Raw genomic sequence first — 20,924 nt, 5'->3', positions numbered from 1 at the left:
AACCATGAGTATTGCTGTAACTCCTGCCCCTTTATGCTAGTGGTTGGTGAAAGGAGGACGAATGATAGTCGAACCTTACAAATGCCCCCCTTGAAACACCCTCGAACTAAGGGCACCCATATCAGGGCCTGCTTGATTTAACTGTAGATCCCTCCCCAAACATGCAGAGAACATTTGGCTTGCCCTGGAGTCTAACTCATGGGACCTAATGTTTCTCATTGAAACATGGCTTTAGGAGAGCTCTAATCCAGATTTGATGCTGGCGGTACCCACAGGTTTCCGGATGACTTGTGCCAATTGGGGAGGCAACAAGATTGGAGGTGGAGTGGCTATCATTCTGAGGGATGGGAAATCTCCTGCAGAAGGGTAGAACATATAGGGATCATGGAGGCTCTGTCCTTCTGCATCAGAGTCTCACCCTCCCTATCGGTGGCTGGGGTTCTGACATACAGACCCCCGACACTCCAACCTGTCATTTGCTAGAGTTCTGCGACATAGTTGCCGACCTCTCATTGAAGCACACTAGTTTCACTGTCCTAGGTGACTTTAATGTCCATATGGATAGTGAAAAATGCACCAAAGCTTCTCAGCTGGCTGAAACCCTTAATGGCCTTAACCTGACGCAAAGAGCCACTGCCCCTACTCATGTAGCGGGCCACATGCTATATCTTATTTTTTCCAATGACCCTAATCTTGTTGTAGAGCCTCCGTTACCACTGACCTGGACCGATCACCTATTAATCCCATTCAGTTTCAAACTTGAACACCTTAGCGGTAGCTCCAAGTATATCCCCGAGAAACTGGAGGAAGGTGACCAGTAATTCTATGATACCTATGCTTCAAAATGCCCCCTCCAGCTGGCAGGGAACCCAAACACAAATATATCCAGCTTCAATAGCTGGGTTACCGACACCTTAGATAGAGTGGCCCCTCATAGATCTGTGACATCTTCTTGAAAAAAACCTTTAGCCCCTTGGTTCGCTATGGAACTACAGGCAAAGAAATGTTTATGTAAAAAACCTGAGCGCTCCTGGAGACAATCATACGATCCCATGGCCAAAAGCTCCTATAGAGAGGCTCTAAAAAGTTCCATAGACTTAAGCGTAACACTATGCGCGACTATTTTTCTAACAAAATTAAATTGGCAGACCATTCAGCTAAAGAACTATTCAAAATTGTCCAATGTTTTACTAAACCCATGGCTCTTCATAGTACTGGGACTCCCTACCCTACCCTCTGTGTTGACCTGTCACACTTTTTTCATGATAAGATCCAATTAATTTGCGCTACCTTCCCCTCCAACATGTCTTTGCTTGCACAAAATCCAACTCCTGATTTTCATGACACTTGGTCTGAATTCCACCCACTACCACTTGACTTGTCTCTCAAGGAATTGCCGAAATGTAAATCTGGATCCCTGGGAGATCCCTGCCCGGCTCAGTTTTTTAAATTATTGACCCCCTGTCTTAATTCCCCCCTGAACCAGATATGGAACTCCTCTCTGAATACTGGTATCTACCCAGCGATATGGAAACAAGCCTTCCTACTGCCAATCCTCAAAAAAACAGATGCCGACCAAGCACAACATAAAAACTTTAGACCCATCTGTCTTCTGCCTGCTCCTGCTGAAATTCTTGAGCAGGAAGTTCAGAGACAACTCTTTGAATTCCTGGAATTAAATAATCGGTTCCATGACTCTCAATCTGGCTTTAGAGCAGGATATATAGCACTGAGACTGCACTCCTGGAAGTTGCAGAAAGCGTACGTGAAACTGTAGACAAGGGCAGAGTAGCTATGCTAGTGCTGTTTGACCTGTCCGCAGCATTTGACACTGTGGCCCATCCGATTCTCCTGGAGAGACTTAAAATCTGGGAATACGGGGTACAAATCTGTCCTGGCTCCAGTCTTTCCTGGAGTACTGCTCCCAACGAATATTTCTGCACCCCTATGTTTCCTCCCAGAAGCCTCTTGTATGTGGGGTTCCAAAGGTATCGGCACTGGGTCCCTTACTCTTCAATGTATACCTCACCCCGCTTGTGACCCTGGTTGAGACTCTCGGTGTGAAAGTGATCTCCTACTCTGATGACAGACAGCTGTTGTTCTCATTCAAAGAACACTCGGAGGTGGCTTTTTTCAACTTTAGGCAATGCCTGAATAACATCTCGGCCTGTATAACTCAAAATTGCTTAAAGTTAAACACAAAGAAAACTGAGGTGCTATTCTTCAACCAACTGGTCCTGCCACCCTCTAAGCTTTGGTGGCCATTAGAGCTGAATTCTCCACCGGTTCCGGTGGATTCGGCTAGAAATCTTGGGTTTAAATTCGATGATGTTCTTTCCTATAAGACACAGATTCACCAGGTCTCCTCCTCATGCTTCTGAAAGTTGCGAGCCTTGAGGAAATTCCTCCACTTCCTTCCGATGGATTGCAGGAGGACTGTAGTCCATGCCTTGATCACATCTCAACTGGACTATTCCAATAGTCTCTGGTCCGTAGACTGCAAATAGTTCAAAAGGATGCAGCCAGATTGATCAGAAATGTGCCATTCTGCCGTTGCATCTCTCCCCATCTGCGGAGCTTCCACTGGTTACCTGTCAGTAAAAGAATTGAATTTAAGGCACTTACTCTGCCCTACAGAGCCAACAGGGGTCGGGCCCGCCCTACCTGAGACTCGGATTGCAAAATTACCAACAAGACCGGGTCCTGAGATCAAACCACATGAAATTGCTCACTATTTCTTGTTTCCGTAAGGCCAGGATAGGCGGCAGAGCATTTGCAGTCAGAACTGCAAAGCTCTGGAATGCCATGCCTCTCCACCTACGCATTACTGAGACAGAACTGGCCTTTAGGAGAGCAATTAAAAACCTGGCTTTTTAACCATACCTAGCTCGTCTTTCTGTGCCTTCTGTGTGAATCTTCTACCTTAGCGCCGGGACACCTCCGTTGGAGGTAGCCGCGTGCTCTATACATTTTAAATAATAATGGCTTAAGGGAAAACCCCTTTTCTGTCTTGATTTTTGTATTGTTTAGTTCTTGTAAATATGTATGTAATACTGTCACACTTTTTGTTATATCAGTCTCCTCATTCATTTTGTTAGTCCTGTGATTTAACTGTGTAACAGCCATATATAACATGAGACATTTAATAGATATATAAAATATAACATATCAAGTATGTCCCTTTGTTTAGAGTGTCTTGACTTATCCCGCTACTCCATAATATCTATGTGATTGATTTTGATTCATTATCCTTGATACTAAGCAATTGATTGCCCAGGCAGAACACATTGTAGCAGCTATCATTAAGGGAGGCCTAGGCATCTCTATGAGTTGGCCATCGCATCACAATTTCGATGTATCTAATTAAAGTATCTGCATCACACTTGGCTCACTTGAGAAAGGCTATGAGAGATTGCCTCTCTGCTATTCCTGAGATGTACACCACACACTGGGTATTTCATCGACTCAATCTAGAGTTGCAGGGTAATTGTTCCTTTCTGGGGGCTATGTACTTTCTTATTTGAGTAAGGTGTTGGGTTGGAGACTGCCTATAGACCTCAAGATTTTACATATCAATGTCTATTTAAACTCCAATAGATACAAAAAAGGAATTTGTTGTGGCAGGGGCTCCTCATTGCTAGACACTGGAAGAGGACCCCCCTCCTCCCACACACCAGAGGGATGGAAAAAGAACTGGACCACTGTATGAGTCTTGAGAAACCTATTCACGTGGCTAGAGGGTGCCCGCAGAAAAATTAAAAAATTTGAAGGATTGGTGCAACTATCGTGGAATTGTGTTAGACCTCCGTGATCGTAACCCATTGTCTGTCAACACTGAAGTTTGTGGTTGTAGACATGAAGAAAGTCGTAAATGTAGTTGCTACTGATGTGATAAGCATGCACATTTCTTACTGATTGCTATCATGGAAGCTATCAAAGTAGGTTACCTCAAACAGTGGTTGAGCATCTGTTTTTTGACAAGAAATGTTTGTTTTAATTAAATAATTACCACAGCTCGTTCCACCTTCTGAAAGCGTTTACCTTTCTTTGCTTTGTGAGTTATTGTGGAACATTTTTCCTTGACCATTACAATTTACAACTTTAATGCATGCGTGCTTGATGGGCTTTTCCATTCCTGTCTAGGGCCAAACCTCCCCCTATGTCCAGTTGCAATCCCAAGTCTTCCTTATTTTTCACCTTCTCTCACCTTATAACCATTCCGGCCAGACAGTGGACTCGTTATTGGTAACCTGTATGTTGTCTTTTGCAGGGCTTTGAACCTATTAAGCCAATACCATTCTGGGCCTGCAGCGAATCTGATTGACGTGCTTTTCAACCAGTCGGAACCTAGCCCCCCAACTGATGCAAGTAAGTATTTCTAATTACAATGCGTGACTGACTGGCTGAGAGCAGTTATAATGCCGCTGCCACCCGACTGGTTCTAGCGCAGCTGGCATTAAAAAGCAATTGACTCATCTGAACAAGGCACAAGCTTCATCTTTAGTTCTATTAAGTTAAATTACAACTGAATTTATGTCCTTCCATTATATTCGTTTTAATTTTTGCTAGTCTAGTGCTAGTTGATTTTTGCTGGTCTAGTAAGAATTGTGGGCCTGATTACACTGCAGTGGTGGTGGGGGCACCAAATTAATGGCCATCCGACCGCCCTATGTCAACTTGGGCAGTCAGACCGCCATTGCACTGCCGTAACCGCCTGGGATCTCTGGTGGTGTGGCTGTCTCTGACCACAATATGCTTTGCAGGACTGCCGAGGTTTTCATGGTGGCTCATACTCCATGAAAACCGTGGCAGAGAGGAAACCAAAGGGGCCCTGTTGCCTCAGGGCCATGGGGTGCTTGCAGGGGGGCACGTGTTGCGCCCCCTGTATGGATGCACCCCAGTACCTGCATGACATGGACTGCACCAGTCCATGCCGTACAGGCACTGCCTATGACTTTTCCATTGGGTGTCTATTTCATAGGCACCGCCAAAGAACCGTGCGCCAGGGACTGTAAAAGTCATAATCTGGTAGGTGGTGCGCACTTAGGTTTGTCGGTGTGGGAGCGGGGTGGCGGTCCCGCTCCGTCACCGCTAAACACTTAATCGGACCCGAAGTCTTTCATAAATCATACTTTAACTGGTCCCATTCTATTGCCTTTCACAGGAGGGAAACACACTTTGCCATACCCTCTCCTGCAGCTATATTACCCAAAATTGATTAGCATTGAAAAGATTAGGTATTTTTTTGGTATTATGTTAAAACCTATTTAATGTTATGTTTTTCTCACATAGATGTAGAGAAATCCTTTTCCAGTGACTTCAAGCTCTTGAACTATTTGTGCTGCTCCTTTCACCTGCCCATTTCAGGTTTACAAAAAGTAGGCATTTGGGGCAGTCACGTCTATATCTGGTTCCTGTAGTTTAATTATCTTCTTATTATGGAAGTAAGAACAGCCTACTCCATAAATGAAGGTAGCCATTTGCTATTGAGTTAGACTGACGATTTTTAGTATTTATATTTTTCAGGAAAGCGTTCTCGCATAGTTTCTGAAATAATGTAACATTTCATACTGGTATCATAATCATTACATCTCGCCAGGGACATCATATTCAGTCTGACAAGGCTGAAAAATGTGCAGCATAGATGTGGATGTGCTGAAGGCTTCTTATACATGCTATACCCGGGGTACCCAGCAGGGTGTTAAATCAACGAGAATGAGCCAGGGTAAAAATTGCACTTTATTCACCTTTGCATTAAGAGCATTTAGTGTGCCAACAGCCATGGTGTAGCTGTCACTGGCCACCCTGAGTCAGGTCAAAGATGTTATATCACACTGGAAATAATGTAGACGATGCACATCCACCAGTCAGGTTAGTTGTATAATGTGATGTTTATTGTACGGGAGAAGTGAATGCATCTAGAAGTGTGGTGCACTGGTGAGTAATCAAGAGGCTTTTTGAGTCTGGAGAAATTTGATGCACACTAGCCAGAGAACATGATGCCCTAAGTTAAGTGCTGAGTCAAAAGCGAGGCAACAACTGAATATGAATACCTAATGGATGGCGATGTCCAGGTACGTGGTGCTAAATAAAGCAATGTTGATATGCATGCTTGAAGTACGTGGACCACTCACTAGTAAATAATTCAGAGGGCATGATCCTCATTGTCATGTCCATGGCACTTTTCCTGGCGTTGCTTAATTTGAAGTATTTATAAACAGCTGTATATGTGATCAAAGTGTCTGCACGCACTGTAAACTGCGTAACTGAAAGCTGCAGCCCTACGTTGATCGAGCCAGTTTAATCTGTTTCTGCAATCTGGTCATAATTTGAGTTTCAAAAAATCAGCACTGGGTTTTGACACCAGGAAATCAAACATTTGCACCACATTGACTTTCTACTCGTGTCCTTTAATGTAAGTTGAAATTTTTTTGTTGGGCAATGATAAGCTAAAGAATAAATTGCTGTGGATCAATCAATTTACCAAAAATCAAGAGGATTCACAAGAATCATATCACAAACAGAGAAGAGAGTCTGTCACCTAACCACAACAAAGAGGAAATGATTGGGGATGCAAGGTGAAAATTAGCACTTGAGCCTGCCAACAATTAGGTTTCGATGGTTCTGCCAACGGCAGCCACGGCCCATGCAGTAAAGAGCGGTGGAGTTGGGTGGGGGGGGATTTCGTAAAAGACGACGAGGGAAAACTTTATTTATTTAATTTTCCCTCATGGTCATCTGTCAAATCACCCTCGCCCCCAGCCCGGCCCTACCTCTCTTACCTTCAAGGCCCGTGGCTGGTCAACAGTCATCTAACAAGGAGATTATTTGGTGAAACTTTAATTATTCTAACATCCTGGGTTTGAGTCACTTAAAGTGAGCAGTAGTAGCTAAAAGTATGAATGTAGTTGAAGCAGAGCTTAAGGAGTTGGCCTCAGTCTCAGTCACTGGCAGTTACTGAAGGCCACATCCCAGTCCATCGTAATTTTGCTCACCATGCCACCTCAGTTTGAACCCCGCTACATGCAAATCAGTCTTCACCCTGCTCCAGTGGGAACAGTCCAGCCCGAACTGCCAAGCCAAGTCTTTCTTGAACTGGAACACAAACAGTCCAGGACTGGTTTCACCTTGGTTGGGGCTCATGAGCCAGGAATAGCTTGGTTCCAGTGACCGTGTGAATGGGACCTACGTCTGGCCAAACCCAGGGATTCATGGAAGTATTTCATCCATCACTTTTTGTATACTTTGGTATGTTACCCTAAGTGGGACGGGTCTGCCCAGACGTGGGTCCCATGCACACTGTCACTTGAATGGTTGCAAAAAGCTGGATGACTGGCAATTGCTTGAGGATGCCCTCCAGGCCATTGTTTGTTACTCCCTGTACTACTTCAGACAGAGACTGCCCATGTGGAAATCAGACCTGGTTCTACTGAAATAGGCACAGTCCCCTCCGAACAGGACCACTCATTACTCCCAGAATGGTTTTATCTAATTTATGACTCATCAGTGAGGTATAGTCTGAGTCCTGTACCACAGCATGAATGAGACCACTCATGAATTGTAGGCACATGCTTTAAATATACAATGCTAACATTTTTCACACGTGCAGAACCGTGATGGTTGATGTAACATGATGCTCAGGTTAATCCCCAGAAGTACAGTAGGAGATCTTCTTAGCATCTTCCAGCTACAGACATAACAAGCATTAACAAAGGCAATAGTCCTTGCTTTAATATGCCACCACAAAAAAACACAAATTCTCACAAATGCAGTTTAAATATAGTTTTAGGACAAATACAGTTTATCACATTAGGCCTTCCCTAGCCAGCGTTGTAGAAAAGTATTGCTCTCTGCATTCAATGCTTATAGAAGGTAAAGAACTGAATGTGACAAGCAATTTAATATTTGAGTTAACTTTTCAGTTGTAAAATAATCCATCATGCATTCCAGTGGAAGCACTTCCTGGAAGGATAAACTAAATGGCCCATAGCGCGAAGTGAAATAGTAATCCTCTGTGTGGAGGCAAAGCCCATTGTAAGTTTATTTTAAAGTATTGGTAATAATACGTCTTGCAGACAGTTGCACTGTCAAGGCAACGAACCTTGCTGGAAGATCATTAGTTTGGTTTAATTTTCTTGGACTGTGCTTTGCTGTGCAAAGTGATTCTGTCAACTGCTACTGGATCATGTTTGTGTGAGGGGTGTACTTCTGTGTTGCAGCCATCACACTGGCACGATCCACAGCACACTAACTTTGCATGTCTCAGACTATGCACTATGCTAACTAAAGAGACCTAGTGGAGCAAGACCAGTAAGCGTCCGCTCATAACCCTTTCCTGACTTCTGATGGGGCTGACACCAGGCATGTTACCCCAGGAAAGGCACAGGCCTGCTAATGCCATCAGTAACATAGCCGAGGGGCCTGGTTTTTACTGCTATCCATAAGCCCCTAGCAGGGCCAGCTTTAGAACTGGTGGTGCCCAGTGCGACAATGTGTTTTTTGCGCCCCCCACCCAATGATCACCTCCACCACGGATTCCTTCCCCACCGCCCTCTAACAGTCTCCATAACCACTCTCTCTCAGATGCATTTAATTAATTTTATAGCGTCACTCATAAAAGTGAAGGGTGTCCGAGCACTTTACACAACACACACATTACACAGAGACTATCAATAGTAGGTGTGTAAATCAGTGTATATGAAATGTTACAGAGGACAACAAGGGGTGGATTCACATGTCATCCATACAGGTAGGCAGTATAGTTGAAGAGTACTTGGTCTGGAGAAGCACAAACTCTGAATTTAAAATGTAACACAATGGATTGGACTGACTTGTACCCAAATGAACCCTTTATGCAACATTAGAATAATTAAAGTCTGGGGAAAAAATAAATACGCTATAATCTATAACTTGAAGTCTGCACGCAGTTCTTTTACAGTTAATAGCTCACTGTAAACTGCAAGTAACAAAAGGAAGTCTCTGACAAAAGCAGTAACCCACTGACTTGTTTACATTACATTCACTTTGTGATCTGCATGTTACATGTTCTTTGCAGCAGGCATATTAACCCTCTGCACTACCTTACCATGAATCAAAACTTCCACGAGTCAAAACTTCTGCTAGACAAAACTCTGATCTTGCCTGGAAGAACATTAATCACCGGACTTCTCTTGACACATTAATTGTTGCTCAAAAATTGCTGGAGGCCAGGAACGCAGCAGCGGGTGCCTTTAAGCACAATATAAACTAGCAAACAGGCGCCCCCATGCGAAGTCAGCACCAGGTGCTGTGGCACCGGTCGCACCACCCTAGAGCTGGCCCTGGCCCCTAGTGACTATTTTAGTTTTTTATTTGCACTGTTGAATTTCTGACTCATTCGCTTTCATGCTCAATCTATTTATGATCTGTTCTCAGGACCTTTGGAGTTCCATAATAAATCACTGGATGACTCTCAGAAGGAGGCGGTTTCATTTTCTCTTTGCCAGCGAGAGCTCGCTATAGTCCATGGACCTCCTGGCACTGGTAAAACGACAACAGTGGTGGAAATCATTATTCAAGCTGTGAAACAAGGGTTGAAGGTGAGGAGCATGCAGGAATTCTATTTGTTTATCGTTTCATCTTTGAGTTATGCTTTTATTTGTTATCTGTACCTCCTACTGCCTTTAGTGCTCCTCTCCCGTTACATTTAGGATTGTTAGTGGTTATAAAGGGTGTGCGAAATTCACATAATTTGCTTTCGCATAGTAAGAAATTGGTGTATTAATTGAGGGGTTGAGTACCCACTTATAGTGAACCTCTTAAAGTTTACAAAATGAATCTGAGCTCAATCCTCTGGTATCTATGGCACAGAACAGACAGGCTTAACTTGGAGGCAATGTGTAAATATTTATGCAGTACTCCAACAGTAGTAAAGTCGGAACACAATACAAGAAAAACCCCAAGCCAATAAAAAAAAAAAAAAAAGTATATTTAATAAATAAAATGACACCAAAATAAAACAACCCAATCGGTAGAACTGGAGTTATGAATTTTGAAATGTTATGGTTCAAAATAGTGCCAAAAAGAGTTAACCAGTAACTGCGGTCATCTGGTTGCGCTTGACAGGGACTAAGGTTTAAGGCCGACTGTGATCATGTGCGGGTCGGACACAGGGACCAGGTTTGTCCCAGTAGAAAGTCTTACATACGTACTTAGTCTCTGGAATGGAAGTCAGAAATCCTCCACATGGCAAAGCAGCAGGCTGTGTCAGAAGAGCACTCCACTTTTGTGGATATCTGCTTGATGAAGTCTCTATAAAACTGTTGACGTTTGGTGTGAAAGCTATGAGCAGAAGAAATTTGAATTTCATGCCCAAAGATGGTCTCTCATCGGCTGAATAATTCTCACATTACATACTTTTTAGCAAATATTTCTACCTTTCTCTTTTCTTTTGGAGCTTGGATTCTTCCAGCAGGACAAGGCTGCAGGATGTAACCAAAGAGGACGCCATGGGCCTGGATACACTCTTCGCGAGGTACCGCTGAATCTGATTTGCTACTGCGGAGAAGAACGGAATGAAAAGCATGAATCTTTGGCCCAGCATCTATGTACCTTTGTTGGTTCGGCATAGCAAGTTGGTCCCAGTCCCCCACCAGTTCTCAGAGCAAAAAGTGGGCAAGTCCCAGGTTTTAGAATTTATTAAGAGGAGTACACTTTGATATAAGCAAAGGGTCCAAGACCTTCAGGACAGCACTTGGGGTTTAAGACTCACACCCGCAGAGGCCAGCAGCAGGATCCAGGGCAGATCCAATTGGAACTTGTCTGCTTGGAATGTAAGAAAAAGGCCTCTTGAAGCTTGTTGTGTCCCTGTATCCCAAATTGGAGGTCAGCCTTATGACCCTTGGGGTGACCCATACCCACTTTTTCAGCGCTCCGTGTGAGTGCAACTACAAACAATTGAAGAGTGCCCCTCTTTTCCCAAAATCAACATGGCACAGCCTTTCTTCCAGTGGCGGCTGGTGGAATTTGAAACTGGTGAGGCGTATGCAGAACGAATCAACGTATGCGAGCGAGCGCAGCGAGCGCGCCCGACAGCAATTAGGAGGGTTTGGGGGGGTTCTTCCCCCGTGAAGAAATTTGCTTGCAGATAAGGGCATAATAAGGATAGAAAGAGATGGGGGAGCTGTAGGGAGACAGTAGATAGGCATTTTTCCTGAGTCCTGGGCCCCAAGCGGTCACTGACCAGAATCCCTGGTGGATGCTGTTATTCGCCAAGGATGTCATTGGATAACAAACTAACTCTTGGCCCTTCAAAGGGACAAAGGCAATCTCAGAAGGTGAGAGGGGAAACATATAATGTCACAACTAATCTTAGTAAATAAAGTCAATGTCCACAGATCTATGTTTATTAAAGAGATGGTTTGTAGGAGGGTGGTGTGGCATGAACCCCAGAAAATGCACTCCCAACATAGTGCGAATTAACATCCAAGCCCACAAAGTGTCGTGTAAAATCACAATGTGAAGTGGGCCATCCTGAGCTAACATCACAGAGCTGTCTGAAATTAAAAACTAATTAGACAAGTGGAGAAAACACCCAGCCGTTGCAAAAAAACCCAAAAAAACATAAAACACGTCCTCCCATCGGTGTACGATTGTCCATTCTGCCTCTCCTGACTCTGGGTTCATCAACTCAAAAACTGCACCTTTATAAAATGTCTACTTTACATTTTTGGAGAAATGAGATGTTTGCTGTGTGCAAAGATCAACGTTCAATAATAGACATGGGGATGGACGGCTGTTACAACCAATGCGGTGAGATCGCATTCATTTCATCTCATTGAATTTGCACACAGACTGCCATCTGCGCCTGCCTTACCAACAAGTGGCTGTAAACACGCAGCCGCAGGATGGAGGCTGGAAGCTATTAAAAGCATCTCTGAGCTTATACAGTCAAGCGTCGCATGGGAGTCTTTCAAGGCTAATCAAAAAGCCAATACACACTGCAGCGAGACAATAAAAGCTGCTTTCCTGGTGTCTGACTAATCAAGTCTATTAGTCGGTGGCCCAGCGAGCTGATTTATCTTTGACTACATCAGAGGGAAAAAACAGAGCTTAAGATGAAAAAGACAAGGGAGATCACCTCTCACGCGCCGCGGCCGACTCTGCAGATTTACCAATCTCCACACCTGATACTTTGGATGGGAGGATGGGGGTGGCAGGCCGATGGCGCTTCTGGAATACAGTTCAAGCGCTGACATTTATGCAAAGTAAGCAGTGACATTTACAGCACCGCTTGCCTCTAAGTAATGCGAGCAAACAACACACTATAAACAACACCAGACTCCTCTGTGATGAACTCCTTGAAACCGGGGCATGAAGTTTATCGACCCAAGAGGTGTAATAAGGCCATACTAAAGGTAAAAGGTGCACCATGCAAAAACGTGTCATATAAAGTTACTTGACAATAACAAGAAAAGAAAACTATAAAAAAATGTTCTAGGGGACAATGGATTTTGGTTTAAGCCTCTAACTCAAATTGATGTCACAAACGTGGAAAGCAAGAGAAGGATTCAGATTCAAAATTGATTTATGTTTTTTAGGTTAATATTCCCAATGTTTGTATTATTTGCTTGTGAATCAAATAATCCACTCGTGAGAGAAACCATGCGGCACGGCTTCAGCTGTTTTAATGTTGCGTCCCTTTTTGTGATGCTTAAGACCACTAATTGCTTGGCTAGGATATGCTTTGTGTTAGCATATCTGCTCTACCATGAAAAGTTTAATCCAAATATTCAAATTGCAGTGAAGCAGACCACTTATTATTTGATTCGTGGATAAAACAGACACACTTTGAAAACTTGAAATAACAAATATAACGACTACATAGTGCCTCCAAGTGCTTCTCAATGCACACATAATGAGAATAAAATGTCATCACGTCAGTGCAACGCATCCTCACAAGTATCTTCAATGTGAGTTCCAATAAAGGGGGTGCTTTCCACAAAGAGGTTCCATGTGACATCATAAAGCGCAAAACTCAAAATATTTACTACTGGGCTCATAGCTTTAAATTTACATCGGCGATATGAAGATTCCCTGCACACAAATCTGAACATATGGGCTATTTTTCATTTCGCATGAAGTGTTCTCAATAAAGGACAGGGCATCCTGTTAACAAAACGGTCATGGAGGTGATTATATGGTGTTTTAAAACACCCATGAAAGTGACTGGTAGGGCTGAGTCTTAGGGAGACTTATTTTCAGCGGCCGTACATTGATTGGAGATGTGGGATGGGCAATGAAGACCTTGTTATGGGAGTGAAGCGGAAAGGCAATGTTGTCTGGGAGGCTGGGACAATGCAAGCGATTAGAGGAGTTATTCCCAAGTGGGTGTGTGTCATACGTGACTAAGGCAGAGCAATGGAATTTCGCCCTGCATTTAACGAATCAGCACATAAGTTTTGCACGCACAGTGAAATGATTTATTCAAAATCCACAAGGTGGCAGTACAGAGCTATTAATGCCTTTGGGTCGAAATTAGTTACTTTCTATGTCAATGTTCTCGCTAAAATATACGAGTCTCTGGACAGTTACGAATTTTGTCAGAAGTTACCGGATATTACAACACCTGTTTTATAAAGGATTGTGTTCAGTACATAATCCAGCTTTTGATACTGTCTATAAATCAAAGTTTTAAAGATATAAAAAAAATGTGCAATGCTGGAATATTGGAAGCTTTCGTTTGACCCTCTTTGCCATCAGCAATAAAACGTTGGGAGGCACACCCACGCACACAATCGCGGCTTGCATCGCAAAATTCGTGGGGTGGGGAGGGTCGCGCGGGGGTGGGGGCCGGGGAATGAATAAAAAATAAATAAAATAAAAAGAAGGAAAACTTACCTGACCGCCGGTCCGCACCGCACCGCATCTTCTGGGCCCTTGGCGCCTTCACTGGAGTGGCATCCCCGCCCTCCTCAGCCAATACTGGCGCTGGAGCAGCGCCAGGATTGACTCCGGGCACGGTTACTCTCTGCCCGCCTGTCCATCAGGGGACCGAGGTTTGAGCCTTTGCTCAACCCTCGCTCTCCTAATGGGCATGCGCTAACCAGAGCAGACACAAGTGCGCATGATTAGGCACGGCTGAAAAATTCACCGACCTTCCCCACTCATGCGCACATGTGCTGCTGCCTGCTGCCCCTGGTCTGACAATGCATGTCAGTCAACATGACGCCGGACCGTCCACCCCCTTCAGACTCTGAAGGGGGTGGGCGGTCCGACGTCATGCTGACATGATTGTCAGTTCTCCCTTGGCGTCTTTGAACTTAAGTAAACTCAGAGTTTACTTAAGTTCAGAGACGCCAAGGGAGCTGCGGGAGGGGGGGGCAACACCCCAGCGCCCTAATGGACGCACCGCCTCTGCTTTCTTCCTTTGTGCAGATCTCCTGTACCTACCCTAGAGGTGTGGCCAGGGAAATGAGTAACCTCTCCTCTGTGGTCACTCAAAACCGTTTCTGGGGAAAGCTCCTCTCCCACTGGGCCTGGTGCCTGAGGGGGGCAGGCCCAGATGTTAGCCACATCTTCCTGTTCCCACATCCAAGGCCTTTATCTCAGCTTAGGGAGCATGTTCACACCTCATTAAGGGGGCTATTCAGCTCCTGAGTGACAGTTGAAAGCTCATGCAAATGGGCTTCTAGAGGCTTCATACAGGTATCTAGAAACGTTTTAAAAGCACATGTTCTAGAATATTTACTACAAATATTACTTTACCAGTGAATTGGGTTTGTAATAAATATATAAAAAATCCAAGAATTAACTCTATAACTGCTTCCTAATCGAAGATAGCAATGTTTAGTTTAATATTGTATCCCAATGTTTCCTATGGAACAGCTAATCTTGCTGCTATCAACACAGCCTTTTCGGCCATTTCAGTGTAAGCACATGTTTAACATTCAACTTTTAAATGTCCTACTCTTACAAACCATGCACCCTGCCTAAAAGAGTGTTAAGACCTACATAGTGGTGGTGTAATATTATTTAAGAGAAGGGTTTAGACCTGTCAAAAGGTTTATTTTGACAGGTCGAATTTGCAGTTTAGACCTGCACAACAAGGTAGGCCTGCAGTCATATTTACACTGCCAGTATTGTGGTTGCGCAAGCGGTTCTGCACTGCACTGGTGACTTTCTAACTTAAAGGCCCGGGGTATACTGTGGTACCATATACTAAGGACTAATAGTTAAGTTGAATGAGCCAATCAAGGGTATCCCAATGTCGTCATGTTGAAAGGGTGAGCACAGGCACTTTACAACTGGTTAGTACGGGTAAAGTGAACACTAGAGTTCTACAGCTAGCAAAACAGTCCAGGAAAAAATATGGCCATTTTCAACAGCGCAGTTATAGTAACATTACTTGAAATTATGCATAATCATGCGAAATGCAAAGCTGTCAATTCAAGCTATACTTTAATGCAAAATGCATTCTCGCGTCAATTTTTGGTGCTAGGATGCACACGGGCACTGTGAAAAACAGCCACGCGCGTTCTGTTGTTCCTGTACGGTCCATTTTTACAGCAATTTGCAGTGAAGTGCTTCATTTGCTGTCAACTTTTACTGCGTACAGCACATATTTATGTGAAGTGGAGTAATGGCATAAATTAAATCATTTCGCACAACAAACATTGCTATGTTCCATATTGGTACCCTAATATAGGCCCGGGTAGTATACACCTTCACCTACATTACCTCCCCTTCCCTCCCCTCCCCTACACTACACAGTAATGAGCCTTTTAGGATTGAACCTTTACCTAGTTCGAGTCCTGGGCACAAAAGGAGGGTTTTCCCTGAACAATAGCGTTCTATAACTTTATCAATAGACTTACACAGTATGAATGAATATTCATTACGGTTCTTGGAAACCTGGCAGGGCTACATCACCTGCATAATATCTACACACAAGGTTCATCCCATACGTCATCCTCAAATCCAACAATGGCTAATACAAGAAACAAGGGACAAAGGAGGCCTAGATACTTTCAATATAAAAACATCACATCTTGCTAGTGTTAGCCAGAGGGAACCGAGACTTCCAGGCCAACACACTGACCTGAGACGCTGAGGCTCCTGCAAGCAGACGCTCCAGCTGACCGTGGTCTGACACATCCCTTGCAGAGTGTCCAACTCGAGACCAGGACGGGGTCCCACTTTCTCTCACTTCAGGTAATGGGGTTAGACTAAATCCTAGAGGGATTTTTGGCTTCACACCTACTCACATGCTAGGTATACTTAGGTACATCTAGACAGGCATAGTAGGAGTACGCGCACTTTCTTTTTATCATGCCTTTTATATTCATGTGTGTATTCATGATTAGTGCAAGATGGTAGCGCTGTACTATCCTTTTATGGTCACTGTACTGCTGATCATATATATCTGCTACTGTCTAACGGTTGTTGCAGCACATCTATTTTACACTAGAAGAACAACTGTGCAATAAATTCTTATTGTAACATGCCCAACTGTTTCTTCTGTGTAACTCTCTGAGACCGAATAAGTAGGCACTAGTGACTGAGCGAAATGTAGTACATTGTTTCCACTATTCTGAGGGATCAGGGTTGTCATGTTTTAAGGTTGCCAGAAACTATTCTCTCTCCGATAAGAGGCGATTCTAGTGTCACTGTGAGCTAGCTCATGCAAACAGGCTAACATTCTCGGTGAGGGTGCTCGGAACCAGTCTGCCACCAAACCCACAGTTTGTTATTCGAACGCGCAGTTTCTGTATAGGAATATATCGGAAATACAGGACATGGCGCCGCCAACGTTGGTTGGGTGCTTATTTAACAGTAGAATCTGAGTAGTTCAGTCGTGCTAATTCTCAGAGACCCCTACTCACAAAACGCCAGAGACGTCATTAGTTGCTGGGCACAAACTCCGCCACAGCTGAGTAGGCGAAATATCCTATTTAATAGCTCTTGCTTAATCAAGTTTGAAGGACACAGTGTTCCTAAAATTGTGTAATAAAACCTTATCTTAGTTTCCTTGAACATACTTCTTCGTTACAAAAATGACTTAGACAAGAGATAACCCAGTAGTGGATCTGCACCTCTCAGGAGGAGAAGAATATACAAACGCACCTAAATTCAGACATATGAACACCCAGAAGCTATTAGAGAATGGTTTACAAGCTAGGGGGGGCTTAGTAGCTTTCGTGATTGAGGCACACAAATCAAACAAAGCAGAGGTATTTTATTTGTGGGTTACATTCCCGACAGCAGATGCAAGAACACAGACATTTCACTCATACACAGATGGAGATGCACCATTGGAATATGGCCTGTTCGAGGACATAGAGATTCCATTCATGTACCAGGAACACTTATACTAGTTTAAAGGCTCCATACCCCACATAAGAGGAAGAGGAAGATTAGGCCCACTCGGAGGAGAGGGGGCAACATGGCTGATATTAGCAGCCTACACATTGAAACAAAGCCACACGGAGACTTACTCCTACAACACAAAGATTTAATTAAAATGTACAGAAACCTGACGCAATACCTCATGAGGACATTTACAGTCCAACCAGCAACAGTTGCAACAAATGGTACTCAATATCAGGGTAAAGCAACTAAAATCACACGACTTGCAGTAATGGGCAAAATGCCCACGAAACACGAACAAATGCCATTCTGGGTAGCTCAGAAAATAACACAGTTGGAGGCAGTATTCCTGAATACTACCCCATTTGAAAAACACAGAATGCTAATAATCCGCTTGGCCATGGGGATAACACCACAAATAGAGGATTGTACCACTTGGGGTACAGTCTTTGCTGCCATTTATACCAGGACTCATGGTATTCCTTCATTAGCGGTGATAACGGATGTCTTAAGACAAATACAGAGCCCAGGGATGTGGAATTCCTATAGCCCGACGCCCGGGACATATTGTTTGGGGTCAAGGGCAACAAGTTTCCATGTGTATTTTGTCCTTGGGACAAGTAGGTCCAACCCCCTACATCACAAACCCTTTGACTGCCAGTTTATAGTCCCACATGATGGATCAGGGAAAGCATTGCCTGCAGTTAAGGTAATATTTGTTTCCATGTTTTAACGCTGTTCAAACTTGTATTTATGGTTCATAAATGCAAAACCTTTATTATTAGGGTGAGCTATCTAAGTACATGTTGTAAGCTCAGACTACTACTGACAGTGGTTAAAGTATAAAAATGGGTGCACACGCTTTCATTTTTTAGCACTATGAGGCTATGCATAATGCTCCCAGAATGCTCTCTGATTAGATGCAAATATATGGAGACACTTGAAAGCAAGATTGAATATTCTTAGCGGTCAAGATAAAATGTTCACAAAAAAAGCAAAAACATTTAGCTAAACTGCCGTAACATTTTAGGTAGCGTTTTTCTGCAGCATCATTTAGTAAAATGTGTTGATGCATGCTAGTATTTCCCAAAAATATTCATAATGGAAAATCACTGTAACCAGTTTTAATAAGATTATGGGAAACAAAAATAAACAAGCACTGGCAAAGCCAATTGGTCCGAAATTGTTGGTTAGTCTTTTGGTTTTATCAATGCGTGACTTGTTTTGGCATGTTTTTTGTAAAACCTTATTGGTGTGGGTGCTGCTGGGCCCTCATCATTCTAACAAACATTGGCAAAAGCAAAAATTGTTTCGGTCTCAAAAAGCACACACTGCCACAGTTGTTCCTGGCACTGAACAAAACGACTGTGTGTCAATTTTGCTCCTTGTGAAAGAACAGAATGCTGTCATTCACAGTGAAGCTAGCCAACTGACAGAGAGAGACATTTTAATAAACACAACATGTCATGGTTAAAGCCAGACCCAATTAGGGGCCAATTATTAATTAAAGACTCAAAAGTGCACTTCTGTCCTTGCATTAAGTGTAGATATACGACTTTCCTGAATTCACAAGACTTAACAAAAGTAGACCAAGAAATAGTACTCCTAGAAAATATTTGTGAACTGCATTTTAGCATGAGCAAATGTGCATGTGTAGATTTGCTCATGCGAAAATCCGAGCGTTTGCAAGTTTATTGCCCCCTCCAACCACTTTTTCCCAACCCAGGAAGAAGTTTTATGTCTGCCATTGTCAGGAGTAAATATCCAACCTTTCTCAGTATGGGAAAAGATTAGAGAAGAGTTGTTGAAAACCCTTAAAACATGCAAGTTAGTGGGTTTGCACAGACTCAAAAGGGCATTCCAACCCTGAATCTGTTGCTTAACTTCAGCGCCAGTATGTAGATCTGCGTAAACGTGGCAACAAAAGGGAATTGCTAGTATTCATACCCTGCTATGGAAGGAGCCCTGGCATATTCAGAGAGGCTATTTCGGAGCTCTTATATAAGGGTATTACTGCCATAATGTGTCACCGCATTACATGGCACAAAAGGGACAAGTGGATTTTGTTACAGGACAAGTAGATTTATGAAGTAACCTGCCCCATGGACAAGTAGATATTTTAATAAATTCCACACCCCTGAGAGCCTGCTCTGAACTTAGGAATGAAGTTACTAAGTAATTATGACCAGGTATGAGCCATAATACTAGCTAATATTAAAGGGGAAGCAGCTTCAGTGGCAATCCGCCAACGCCTAAGGGCGTTCAGTCCGTTACATCAACAACACGAACTGCCCAAAATAATTGAAACTACATATGCAGGATTAGGCAGCGACAGTTTGGGTGGTAAAGCTTTAAAACCTGCACTGATGGGCAGTCCTGAAAAGGACACTTCTAAGCAGACACCTGCTTCTTCTAAAAAGAAGTGGGATAATAAAAAACAACAAAACTTTAAAGAAAACAGTTCTCAATCCCAAATTTAATTTAATTTAAAACAATCAAAAATCGCCCACCATGAGCTGTCAAGTGAAGGGAAAAGACTGGCAGCTAATTATTTAGAAAAGTGTGCGCTGCAACCTCCAAAATCATACAAAAATCTACAATCAATATTGGGATTCCTAAATTTCGGCAAAACATACATTTTGGATTACGCAGAAAGAGTAAAACCTTTCTACGACTTATTAAAACCTGACTTTTCAGTTAGACAATGGACACAGGAACAGACAAACAGCCTACGTTCACTACAAGAAGACATGATAGCATCAAAACACTTACAGACGCGAGTAAACGTACGCAACTTAGTGATCTGTGTAATAGTGGGTCAATGCGGGTACACCTACTTAACCTTCAATGAAGGCGAAACTGTACCATGCTCTTACAAATCACACCTATACACAAACGCAGAAATGCGTTTCACTTCATTAGAGAAAATACTGACAGCAGTTCAGACCGCTGTAGCAAGAGAAAGAGCACTGGCTCAGGGAAAACGCATAATTGTCGTAACCCCGGTACCAACTTTAGAAGCTGTTACAAAAGCTAGCATTCCAAATGCAAAAGCCTTACATCCGAGATGGATACAATGGGCTAATTCTCTTACTACAACGGATGTTGAATACAGATTTGATCCAAGTCTAAAAACACAAGCATTCCTGCAATACGAACAAGTATAACCTCTACCAAATGAAATACTTCCTCTAGATCAGTATAAATATATAATTTACACTGATGGATCTACTCAGCCAGCCATAGGGAGTATGCCGCAATACAGTGCGGCAGGCGCAGTTGTTAAAGGTCGTATGCGTGATGGCTAGTTCCATCCAAGTTGCACGAAAACACAATCTCTAGGAGACTGCACGGCACAGTTGGCAGGGCTAAAAGCATTGATACTGACACTGGTGAATACGGATCATGAATTCCCCACACTGATAGCATGTGATTCTTTTTACTGTGTGCAATCATACAATGAATATTTACATCATTGGGAACAAAACGGGTTCAAAGATGCAAAAGGTGGCACAAATAAACATAAAATGTTATGGGAACAGGTAGTTGAATTGAAAAACGAAATACCACGGGCTCAC

At 43.3% G+C, this 20,924-nt stretch overlaps 1 protein-coding gene across 1 annotated transcript in view; it reads left to right on the top strand.

Annotated features, from left to right (window-relative positions):
* The window catches only part of IGHMBP2 (immunoglobulin mu DNA binding protein 2), a 352,665-nt gene that overhangs the window by 63,101 nt on the left and 268,640 nt on the right, over positions 1 to 20,924 (top strand). The window contains exons 4-5 of the mRNA XM_085644756.1: positions 4,271 to 4,368; positions 9,415 to 9,578. Of these exons, the coding sequence (XP_085500882.1) occupies positions 4,271 to 4,368; positions 9,415 to 9,578 (262 nt within the window). The remainder of the gene's footprint in view (positions 1 to 4,270; positions 4,369 to 9,414; positions 9,579 to 20,924) is intronic.

This window comes from Triturus cristatus, chromosome 3_1 (assembly GCF_964204655.1).
Source record: "Triturus cristatus chromosome 3_1, aTriCri1.1, whole genome shotgun sequence".
Taxonomy (NCBI): domain Eukaryota; kingdom Metazoa; phylum Chordata; class Amphibia; order Caudata; family Salamandridae; genus Triturus; species Triturus cristatus.
The sequence above is the reverse complement of the archived record's forward strand: the minus strand, read 5'-3'. Positions and strand labels throughout refer to the sequence as shown.